Source organism: Amphiura filiformis, chromosome 11 (genome assembly GCF_039555335.1).
Source record: "Amphiura filiformis chromosome 11, Afil_fr2py, whole genome shotgun sequence".
Lineage (NCBI taxonomy): Eukaryota > Metazoa > Echinodermata > Ophiuroidea > Amphilepidida > Amphiuridae > Amphiura > Amphiura filiformis.
The window spans coordinates 46,366,098-46,379,295 of record NC_092638.1 but is presented as its reverse complement, the minus strand read 5'-3'; the positions used below and the strand labels follow the sequence as shown (position 1 = coordinate 46,379,295).

Sequence of the window (13,198 nt, the reverse complement as noted above, 5' to 3'; positions counted from 1 at the left end):
ATCATGATCGAAAGCCACACATCATCGGAGCGACGACGGTTAGAGATGATCCAACATTTTTGCAATTGACTGGATGCCAGTAGGGGTGCACTCACTTCCAGAATAGGGTCGTACACAAGTTCAAGAAAATGTGCAACCTCCGGGGATCCGTTGGTATCAGTCAAAGAAAGGATGTCGGATCGTCACCAAAGTACCGTCGCGTCAACCTCCCGTCCGTATAGTACTCTGATGATGGCTTTCGATTATGACGTACGAAATTGTCAGGTCAGCATTATTTGATTGTTTTAAACCCTTAAAAGGGTATGAATTATGAAACTCGAGATGAAACTCATATACAAAGTGGAAAATACAACATATTTTGCGAGTAGAGAATACATGGTGTATACTATTAAGGGGTGGGGTATGAACGTTTGGACAATATTTATTGTGGGACATTAGAGTACATCAGACATATCGAATTGCATTCTGAATACGAGGAATGTCCTCCTGAAATCAAATAATTTTGATTTTTTGAAATTCGCAATGTAATACACATTTTATGGCAAATCATTAAAAATTTATATTTTTGATATTTAACAGTACTGGAAGTAAAGTTTATAAATCTGATGATATATACTTGAAGTGTATGTAGGTGGGATTAAAGCCGACGATCAATTGAAACTTTTGACCTTTCGTATTGAAGATATGGATTTTTCCCCCAACACCAAAAGGGAAAAAAATCCATATCTTCAATATGAAAGGTCAAAATTTTCAATTGATCGTCGGCTTTTCCTCCCAGCTACACACACTTTAAGAATATATCATTAGATTTTATAAAATTTACTTCGAGGAATGTGAAATATCAAAAATGTGAAAAATACCAAATTTTAATAATTTGTCATAAAATTTGTATTATATTGTGACTTTAAAAAAATGAAAATTATTTGATATCAGAAAGACATTCTGCATATTCAGAATGCAATTTGATATATCTGATGTGCTCTCATGTCCCACAAAAAATACTATCGAAACGCTTAAAACGCTCATTACAGATCCCTTAAGAAGCTTTATGACAAGCATTATACAGATGATTTTTTTTCAAGGTGAATTCATGTTGAGAAAAGAAAATCATCTGCATAATGGTTGTCATCAGTGACTCAATGACCCAGTTTGTCAATCTGTTTCGTGTAAACACGGTAAATAAATTTGTTTTCTTCCAGGGTTATCACAATGTGGTCGTAACTCATTCTTATGCAACAACGCACGATGTGTTAAGGCATCTTATGTATGTGATGGGCGCAACCATTGCGGTGATGGCAGCGATGAGCTAAACTGTAAGTGTACCACTTAGGGAATCATTCAGGAAGTCATGTAACATTGTAGGCCTATATATGCTTTAGGAATGTAAAATCTGATTTCAAATCACTACCTGTTTTAGCCAAGAACATGCACGTAGACAGGAGTGCGGGATGTTCCTCCATTCGACAAACCGGGTCGACAAAAGGTTCCTCGCGATAAAATGTAAAAATTAGTTAAAGGACCACCTTTTCCTCTTAAGTTGTTTAAAAGAACCCTAGAAGTACATGATAAGGCCACTCTTTGCATGTAAGCAGGAATATTTTGAGAAAAGGTCTACATTTAGAAATTTCCCCTCCCCCGCAAAGTTGCTTCGGCCCTGGCCATGATGTCAGCTTTATCATTGTCGAAGCGGTATTTAAGTGATTTGACATGTGTGAGGTAAGTGCCCGTTTGATTCTTAGCAAATAGTCTGTCTTCAATTAGAATTACGTTGCTCTGGACTTTGTGGCCTAACAATCAGAATGTCGTGTTGTTCGTAATTCCATACTCTCATCATACTGCAGTTACTGTCCGTTTTCCTATACACAATACACAGTGCTCTTACCATTGACGCGTAACCTCTACAAATAGCGTATGTTAGAAGTATGGGTAATTGCCTAGTTAACGTCGCTGTGTGAAAAATAACCGGCCAATATTAAAGTACTCTTCTAAAATTCTAGAAAATATAGTTTTGTAACATGTCCTAAATTTTTAGCTAATTTAGATGTTTGGAAATATTCGCACTTTGGTGTTTTAGTGTATGTTATAGGTAATAGTACATTGCCTAGTTAACGTCGCTGTGTGAAAATAATCGGCCAATATTAAAAGTACTCTTCTGAAATTCTAGAAAATATAGTTTTGTAACATGTCCTAAAGTTTTAGCTGAATTAGGTGTTTGGAAATATTCGCACTTTTGTGTTTTAGGAAGGATATGTAAACGACAGATAACACCAAAAAATATGAAGAAATTATTTCCAAACCGTGTTACGGCCCACAGCCATTATGTTTCTCATTTTCAAGAATGTGGTTAACAATATGCACAGTATTGTCTCATTTCGTGAACAAAGGCCACACAGTAATTGTTACCTTGCGTTTGCTTTATAATCGTTCACCCAACTGAAACTATAATACAAGCTCATTGCTCATTGCACATGTAAAACAGACACATGTGTGTGTGGATTTAACCAGAGAAGATCCGATGTAACATAGTTGAGCTGTTTTCAATGAGTGTTATCTTGGTTTAATAGCTTTTAATGGGGTTTAAGTCCTGCAAAGGTCGTGGTGAATTCTACTGTAGACATGACTGCATCATGTATTCTTTCATCTGATCATCTGATGATATTATCCATTACTTTTTAAATGCAGGTGATTGTGAATATCCCTGTTACAATGGCCGTTGTATACCAGAGCGTTATGTTTGTGATGGCAAAAATCAATGTGGTGATTGGACTGATGAATTGAATTGTCAATAGGTAAGTGAATAAATAAATTCATTATAAATAAATAAATTCATTATAAATAAATAAATAAATAATTAAATAAATAAATAAATAAATAAATAAATAAATAAATAAATAAATAAATAAATAAATACATCGATAACTATTAATGAATGAATTAAGAATATAATAAAGACACTACGGTTTCGTGATATTGCCATGTTGTAAAATGTAAACTTTTTTGTAAAACTGTCATGACTACAATCACCGCATCACCTCAAATTTGTTTTCTTTGTTACATAATTGACAGGTTGAGTAAACATTGCTGCACCAATCAACTTGGGATATATGCTGGTTGTGGAAAGGCATCTCTACATTTCATCAAGTGAAATATAAAATTAATCGTGAAAAGCAAAATACAAATTAATATTGGTGTATTAAACAGAGAAAAAGTTATTAAAGTTGAACAAGAACATTTATAGTAGTGACATTCTTATATATTTAACGTTAGATGTACTAGTAGCCTACTTCAAGCATATGAAGTACTTTACTCTTAAAGGCTCTATATTCATTCATTCATTTGTTTATCATATAACAATTAATAGAATACATAATATAAAATCATAATACAATATGTGAGAGTGAATGAAATCACAGGAAAGGCCAAAAGAGGCCTGAAAGTATGTGATCCCTTGTTTGGTTAATTCATCATTGGACATGGCAGCAGATTGTCAGATTAAAGAATAACTAACAATAACCTGCCATATCCTGATATGAATTAACCCAAATAAATCGAAAAAAACAACAACAACAATAGGAACTTAGGAAAATACACGACAAAATACTAATAAGTATAAATATCCAATATGGTAATTTAAACCAGAGACAAGAATTAATAGGTGCATAAGATGCTTTTTAAATACATGGCGGAATTGATTGACCAATGATGAACTTTTATTGGTGTTATCCGCATCATTCCATAACTCAGTAGCCGCATACTTGATAGATTTTTTTAAAGAAAAACTCTTTTGATAAAATGACCCTCAAACGATCTTTATTTCTGGTGTTTAAGTCATGAATCGCAGACTGTTTTATAAACAAATAATCAAAGACACTCGGTAAAAGTCAATTTTCATGTTTGTACATAAATATACCAAGTTCAAATGTATACATGTCCCTAACACTTAGTATTATATCTGATGAGCAAATGATTAGTGCTACTTCGATAATCACTTGCACTAATAATGCGAAGTGCCCTCTTTGTATCATGTATATAAACATCTCAAAAAAAGTAACTAACCCCCCTTAAATAATGACCATTATTCAAAAATGGGTGATTGTATTACACATCTGTAAAATGCGTTGGAAGCAGAATTTATTTCTGCACATTTTAACACCTCGTTTGCAGCAATAGGCTAAATATTGCCGTCACAGCGTACATTTAAATCAATGTAACCCACGATATGAAAGTTGCAGTAAATTGTATTGATTTTGTATTCAGTGTAATGGAAGGAAATCTGAGTGTTTTTGTATTGTTAAAATTTGTATGTAAGTGCAACTTTCAAATCTGGACCTTACTACATTAAATTGATCGGTGTTTTATTGTTTTCTGGGCTATCGTATCAAATGAGGTGTCAAAATGCGCAGAAATAAATTCTGCTTCCAACGCATTTTACAGATTTGTAATACAATAGTCCCTTTTTGATTAATAGCCATTATTTAAGGGGGGTTAGTTACTTTTTTTGAGATGTTTATGATGAACATGCACACCCCAAGCTAAAATACCATAATTGATATATGGTAATATTCAAGAGCAATACAATGTGTATCGCTTCATGTGGGAGGAAGTTTTTTAATTTATTTATGACATCAACAGTTCTTGAGCATGTTTTGACATTATTATGTTTTCAGGGTTATTAGGAGTTAAGAAAACCTAATAATGATAATATTGGATGGCTTGTTTCGCATGATACCATAACATATCGTCATACAAATATCGAACTCGCCGTTGGCTCGTCCGATATTTTTATGACTCATCCGATATGTTATGGTATCATGCTCAGCCATCCAATATTATATCAATATTATCAATGTGCTCATTCCAAGTGATATTCTGGGCAATATGTAGCCCTAGAAACTCAGTGCTTGGCACTTTTTTAAGCGGTGTTTGTAATGTAGAGTGCCTGTCAGGCTCAAGATATAGATGCAGATTTTCAGGTTTCGTGTTCATCTTAGTACCGAGTAACATGTAATTAGCCTTTTTAGCATTAATAGATAATTTATTTATGTATTGTGTGGTTTATAGTATTGAATGCTTTTGATAAATCTAAAACACACACCTACTGTAAAATTGTCATTGTCAACAGCTTCAGTAATTTTGTTCACCAAGTCAATCACTGCCATAAGTGCTGTGGTCTTTTCTAAAACCATACTGACGTTTGTATAAAATGTGATGGTGATCTAAATATGACATGCACCTGTTAGGGAACAAACCAAAAGATCGATGACGTCCTATAAACGAAACTAGTTTCGTTTAGGGGAGGGGGTAAAAATACTCGATTACGTTTGTACAAAAACATCGGTCTGAAGAATGTGTCATTATTATTAGTATGTCAAAATTTTCAACATTTCTTTATTACGTTTCTGGCAGGGAGGTAGGGGGTCGGATGAGAAACGAAACTAGTTACGTTTATAGGACGTCATCGATCTTTTGGTTTGTTCCCTTAAAGACAAGGCGTTCCAAAATCTTTGAAAAAATTGGTAAAACAGACACTGAGCGATAATTTGAAAACAAGTCGAGTTACCTTCGTTACTTTAATACTGTCAAACTCAGAACACTGGTCACTCACTAGCCATTGTTATACAAGGCTCACTCAGTCATTTAATTAGGCACTGGAACTCGATCAAATTCGGTCCCAGCAAACACAAAACGTTTTCGACATCATTCGCAAAAGGTTATAAAAGGTTGTCAGAAAACGTTTAAATGTCGGGTTATATAAAGGGTATATTAAGAGTATAAAACGTTTTCATAACCTTAAAAAACATTTTTGATAATCTACTGCTCAGCAAACAAAAATGTTTTACAAAAACGTTTAAATGTCGGGTTATATAAAGGGTATAAAAACGTTTTAATAACATTCCAAAAACATTCTTGAAAACTTGATACAAAACATTCTAAACAAAATGTTATTTTGGGGTTGACAAAATATTTTGCGAAAAATGTTTGCCCAAAATATTTTCAATAACGTTTTGAAAACGTTTTCATGACCTTTATATAACCTGACATTTAAATGTTATTAAAAGGTGTTGAATAAAACATTTTAAGAACATTTCTGTGTTTGCGGGGTTCAAATGTTTTAACATAATGTTATTTAAGTATTGACACAATATTTGGCAAAAATGTTTGCAAAAATAGTTTACAATAACATTTCTTGAAAACATTTAAAAATATTGTTGTAGTGTGTTTTCATACAAAACGTTTTAAAACGTTATCATGACCTTTATATAACCCGACATTTTAATGTTATTAAAACGTTTTACCTAAACCAAAAGCCAAAATATAACTTATTTAAAACGTTTTTAAAACGTTTTTGTGTTTGCTGGGTGTTGAAAATGGGCAAAATTGTGCACTACACCGTTTCACGTTAAAATAAGTTTCTCGGCCAAATGAAAAGCAACAATTGTAATTTTTTTTCAGCAAATATGAGTACAAAACCATAATGCTTGATACTATATATATTATATATATATAAATCCTGGTGTTAAACTTAGGCGCGAAATGTAGTCTTCCAGTGTAAGATTTTCGATTTTGACAGGTTTCAACTTCGCCCGTGAGCTTTTTTGGGGTCAACTTTTTAGCTTTTCAAAGTAATATAGTTCGCTAATGAAAGTTTTCCCCCAACTCTCTATAGCACATCATACGGGGCTATATACCATAATTTCCGTTTTTATCGCACCATTTGTCACTTTGGACTGCCAATTTTTCAAAATCAACGCGTGGACATGCCACTGACCTCTACAATAAAAATGTTGAAAACAGCTCCACGAAGGATTCCCTGTGATAAATAGATAGAAAATGGATTCTACTATAATTGTAAATTGCTGATTTAGTGTGCATTCGCATGTAACATCGTTATAATGATATTTAAACCCACAATGACATTATGTTCCCGTGTTCTATTATTATTATTACGCGGGAATCGGATGTCAACATTTTCCCATGATGCACTGCGTATTTTGGCCTCTCCCCAGCAACCGCTGGGGAGAGGCATTGAAAACGCCAAATTGCAGTCATAAAATATATAATATTAGTAAATCACCCAATCGAATGTTAACGTAGGTATGTGGAAAGAACTGCAATAACAATAACAAACTATGTGCCCAAAGAGTTGTCTTTGGCATGTCGCTTTTTGAAATATCACCAAAATATCAAATTTTGGAAAAACGCCCCAAAATTTAAAACAAACACGAACCTTCCAAAATAAATATATATTAGCACTCGCGGCCCAGTCACTACCTGCCGCTGTGATTTGGGGTAACTAATTGCTTCCCCTCTCCAGATACCGGTACTTCAAGGTCGCTCATACCCCAGCCCTTAAGATTAGCAACTATTTTTAACTGTTGTGATTTGGTAGTTCACAGCATCTTGCGAATGGTAATGAGCTTAGGCAAAAATTGCATTGATCATTTCACAGCAAGTTTGTAGAAGAATTCAAATATCACAAATATACTTTTATAGGTCCTGTGGTTCTTGAGTTATGTTGTAAAGAGGGCTGAAACAACAACACTTTTGTATAACGTACATAATTACTCATCAACAACAATAAATCAAGCAAGTTTTCAAAGTATATGATTTGTAGAATAAACTTTTGCAAAACATCAAAGTGTTATTTTTCAATAATATATTGATTTAGATAATGAAAATCGAATACCTCGTCTACCCTTAACTAGGTTCAGCTGCCTTGGCATATTTGCTGCGACTCCGCTGTCCTTTCCCAGGGCAGTTTTCTGCAGAGAGCTGCTGGTGCATTGGGCTATTCCAGAAATTAACGGCACCTACCCTAAAGAAGACATGGGATTCCCAATAAGTTTGAGTTTTCCCATGTCTTCTTTAGGGGTAAAAAGCCGTCCTCAGCAATTGCGAGCACCAACATGCGAGGGGGTATACACCCCCACACACACACACACACCTTTGAACATGAGAGTCCGTGATCATTATTTTTAGAATCCAATTAAATATTCATAGCTGATTGATCATTGATTATCGGTTATCGACTATCGATTAACACCATCTCAAACGCTGCTTACCAGCGTGCTAAGGTAAGACTGTGATGAAATCCGTAGGCATGATACTCTATGCACTACTGCTGGCTATGATCTGACCTCATTGTTTACGAGGTCAGATCTTAAAAAAGATTAAGATTTTCCCATGTCTTCTTTAGGGGGAGAGCCAAAAATATCTGGATGCGCCCATATAAGGCAGGGTCACGTGACACAAAAGTTCGGACGCTCTGACAGGCTGCATATCAATCTTCTGTCACAGTTCCATAACAGGGATTAAAGAGTGAAGTGAAAGCAGCAGGCGGAGTTAGGTGTATGAGGCTGCATATCAATCTTCTGTCACAGTTCCATAACAGGGATTAAAGAGTGAAGTGAAAGCAGCAGGCGGACTTAGGTGTATGAGGCTATTATTGTCTAAGTTTCCGATATTGCAATATAGTTTGTTTATTTCTTTATCATGTAGGCCTACTTGTACACGAAATTAGGGCCAGGGTTAGGATTAGGGTTATGAGTAGCATTAGGGTTAGGGTTAGGGTTTGGGTTTGGGGAAATCATTTACTAAGTTATTAAGCATATATAAAGATTTTAAAAAACGATTTTGAAGAAAATTTATTTTCGAGTTCCATTTTTTTTTCTTGAGAAAAAGGCAGTTTTGTGATATTTCTTCCATAGATGACAATGTTAAAACTATTTTTGCTGCTATCCGTTTGTCAAAATGGAAACTCGGATGGCTTTCAAAATAGAGTACCACGTGCCCACGGATATGATGATCGATATAAAAAAGTTTGAAATTTACCATCTAAATCCGTAATATTTTTCATTTTATACCAAGAGAGATTTTTCAATTCAGAACAAAATATTTGAGCCTCAATTTACGAAAAATGTCAATTTTAAGCTGTTTGAATTCAAAACGGAAACAAATTTCGTTCATTCAGGTTGCAAGAGATACGATGTGCATAGAAATGATCAAAGAGTGTGCTTTTCTAGCACTTTGGAGAAAATCATTTTTTCAAATTAATGCAGATATCCCGTTTTGGCGGTTGTGTAGGCCTATACATTTTCAAACATTGAATATGGATATTCTAATGATTGATTATCAATAATCGATCATTGATTATCGATAATCGATAATCAATAATCAATTATCGATTATCAATTCCCCCTCACCCCCCCCCCCAATACCCAGAAGGAGATCATCCTTAGCGATTCTTAGTTTTGTCGGTTGCGGAGGCCTATACATTTTTCAACAATGAATATGGATAAATTAATGATTGATTATCGATAAATGATAATTGATTATCGATCATTGATAATCAATAATCAATTATCGATAATCAATTCCCCTTCAACCCCCCCCCCCCAATGCACAGAAGGAGATCATCCTTGGCGATTCCTAGTTTTGTCGGTTGCGGAGGCCTATACATTTTTCAACAATGAATATGGATAAATTAATGATTGATTATCGATAAATGATAATTGATTATCGATCATTGAATATCAATAATCAATTATCGATTATCAATTCCCCTTCAACCAACCCCCCCCCCCCCCAATGCACAGAAGGAGATCATCCTTAGCGATTCCTTGATCATCATTTGCGTGTTTGGGTTTAACTGAACGTTTATAACTGATTGATCATTGATTATCGGTTATCGACTATCTGTAATTATATCTTCTCCCCCACCTCACCAACTCAAGCACTACTTAACAATTGCATCTACTAGCGTGGTGGGGAAAAGCTTCTGATTTTGAAGGGGGGGGGGGGCAAACCGTGGGCTATTCCAGAAATTAACGGCACCTACTACCCTAAAGAAGACATGGGATTCCCAATAAGTTTGAGTTTTCCCATGTCTTCTTTAGGGGTAAAAAGCCGTCCTCAGCAATTGCGAGCACCAACATGCGAGGGGGTATACACCCCCACACACACACCTTTGAACATGAGAGTCCGTGATCATTATTTTTAGAATCCAATTAAATATTCATAGCTGATTGATCATTGATTATCGGTTATCGACTATCGATTAACACCATCTCAAACGCTGCTTACCAGCGTGCTAAGGTAAGACTGTGATGAAATCCGTAGGCATGATACTCTATGCACTACTGCTGGCTATGATCTGACCTCATTGTTTACGAGGTCAGATCTTAAAAAAGATTAAGATTTTCCCATGTCTTCTTTAGGGGGAGAGCCAAAAATATCTGGATGCGCCCATTGCGAGACGAGCTCAGTCCTATGGAATGTCGCTTGTTTTGTACGTGGTATGTGTGATTTTGTCGTATTTGTAGAACAAAAAAAATCGGGCGGTTTGTAAACAGCCATCAAAATTAACGAAAAAAATACACGAAGTGTACAAATGTATATGAAATCCATATCCACCTTAGCATATTATTGTGACTATTACAATTTTGCAGCTCCCGGATTGCTCAAATCGATCACCGGTGATCGATGGAGCAGTTAGACTTTCTGACCCTGTTTTGAACTCTTTTAATACAGCCCTCCAAACTAAATATCATATTAGATGTAAGTCTGCTATAAACCATAAAATGTAACTGAGTCAGTATGGGTGTATGGAGAGGTCTACTAACCTGGTCACTGGGGAATACGTGTTGGCTCAAACTCCATATCTTTATATAGGTTAGCCAGGGACCTAGTGACTTGACTTTACTGGTTTTAAGGTCATCAGATTGGTTTAGAATGACTTCTAGATTAAAATATAAATACCAGTGTACTCTTTAGACAACAAATAAGCATTCAGAAGAAGGACTTTGCCTCTGTAAGGCCAGTGAGATGAGTCGAAGTTGATATCCTGTGATAGAAATATTGGATTTTCATACAAAATGGGCAACATTGTGTTATTTTTAACTTTTCCAGTATAGATGTATGTTTTTTTGTGATATTAAGCATTCATAAGAATTAAATTATCAATAACAATCACTATTATGCCTTTTTTACCAACTTTTTCTGGGTCTACAGGGGCATTTATTGAATGTAAACAGCCGTGACCTTGGTTGACCTCAGACCGGAAGTAGTTGGTAAATGAGGTTCTCCAGTGCATAAATAGCTGTATTTCTTTAAATATTGGTCTAAAAAGGGTTTGATGCATCATAATACCTTGTGTGTTACATTATTTAAACAAATAAGGCCCTTTGTGGTCAATAAATGCCAAAAACTAATCAAATTAGCACATTTTTACCTATTTTTGCTCATTATTGGACTAATTAATTAATTTTACCTAATTAAATGTTACAATCTTATATTTGTTTGCAAAAGAGCATAGATATGTGAAAAGGAACACCACCTTTGATAGTTTTGGCATTGTTTTGGGATCATATTTTGAGATTTTTCTTTGCACCCCCCTAAAAAATTGAAATTTGAAAATTAATTAAGTTCTACCTAACGAAATGTTTTGAAATTATTTTCACGGCATCAAATTACTAATAAGTAATCTAGGATAATAAATTCTAATAAAATAACCTAAATTATAACTTGTATTTAGATTTTTAATACCTTTATTGTTATACATTCTTATTTTCTTTCATATTTTAATGTAAACTCATTAAATATTCATGAGCCTAATTTGCATATCGAGAACGAAATACCAATTTTCTTTTTTTTTTCATTTTACTTTATGTTCTATATACTTTCCATTGATATAGTACTTGGTATCCTTATACAAAAACATAATCCTCTAATAAGTGAATGGAATCAGCAGGTATAAAATCAGTAAAATACCCCCAAAATGGCCGGGAGCTTTAGGGTTAAGGGGGTACTACACCCATCGATTTTTTTTTGCATTTTTTTGCATTTTGTGAAGAAATTACAAAAAAATTGGACAAAGTGGTATGCAAAATGAAGGGCAAATCTTCTCGTTTTATTGGTGGCATCGGTATCAACGTAGCTTACATGCTTTTAAAAGTAGAAGCCAAAAGGTGGTACATCACTGATGATTTAAATTCACTTCATTTTGGAAAGCTTATTATCAACGGATTTCGTTAAAATTTTGGATATGTGTTGCTAACACGTTAGGGAAATAAAGTTGATATGTAAAATGGGAATAAGTGGTTCCTGATTTCTTTTATGACTTCATGAACTTGGTGCTCCACAACTATCAAAAAAGGAACTAGTTAAAATGCTTCTATTTTCAATGTTGAGCTATATTTTGTATTTTTAACTTGCGACATTATTTCACTGAAACTTAATTAAGCCACAGGTAACAGGTTACCACAACCATACTACAGCAATGTTGAAAAAATTGTATTTCTTGTCACCTATACCACCATATTGGGTAGTTTTCCGTAAGCTTAACGTTTGTGATTTTGGTAACTATTTTATATTTATTTGTGAAATCCGTCTCAACTAGGCATTCTAAATTGTACTCACCATTTACATCCCAAGGTATATTAGTATATCCATCTTGCACTTCTCGATATATATCCAGTTAAAGACAGAATATCAAAATTATTCCTCATTATGATATCACAAACTCTCACATGTGTATTCAAAATTGATGCTTAAATTTGACCTGAACCAATTGACCTATAACCTGACATACGGTGACCTAATAGCCTTTTCTTCTCCTCAACACATTATAATATTATTGACTAATGACTATACATCCATTGTGTAAGTGTTTATATATTTTGCATGCACCACTAGATTTTCTATAGAGAGTATAACAAAGGATTTAATGTATTCTATTCATGTACCCTACTTGAACATGCTGAATAGAATAAATCATGGTTTGTTATGAAACACGCATCTGAGTAACTAGGATACAGTAAACAAAATATATATAGGGCTAAAATTGACTTACTACAATTGTTTAAAAGCACTTTTTTTCTTCTTTTTTTCATATTTTTTTTAATTTCACATGATCCGTGCATATATCGCCTAGCTATAAATGAAAAAATATTTATTTAGACCAATCAAACCAGTTTATGGGTGTAGTACGCCCTTAAGGGAATGTTCAGAAATACCTTGGTAGGGGCTGGAAAATATGTAGGGGTCATAAAATTGTTGGAGTTCTGAATAGGGGGGAAAGGGGGTTAAAAAGTTTTGGGTGTGTGAACAGGGGGGTTAAAAAGTTTTTGGAACATAGAAAAACGGTATAAAAACTTCAGGAACATTAATCCTGAAGCAAGTACAAAATAGCCTAAAATTG

The 13,198-nt window shown here is 34.3% G+C and overlaps 1 protein-coding gene across 1 annotated transcript in view; it reads left to right on the top strand.

The window, feature by feature from the left end:
- The window catches only part of LOC140163727 (uncharacterized), a 37,685-nt gene extending 34,085 nt beyond the window's left edge, over positions 1-3,600 (top strand). The window contains exons 14-16 of the mRNA XM_072187043.1: positions 1,200-1,313; positions 2,683-2,789; positions 3,067-3,600. Coding sequence (XP_072043144.1) covers positions 1,200-1,313; positions 2,683-2,789 — 221 coding nt within the window. The 3' untranslated portion in view covers positions 3,067-3,600. The remainder of the gene's footprint in view (positions 1-1,199; positions 1,314-2,682; positions 2,790-3,066) is intronic.
- The last annotated feature ends 9,598 nt before the right edge of the window (positions 3,601-13,198 follow it).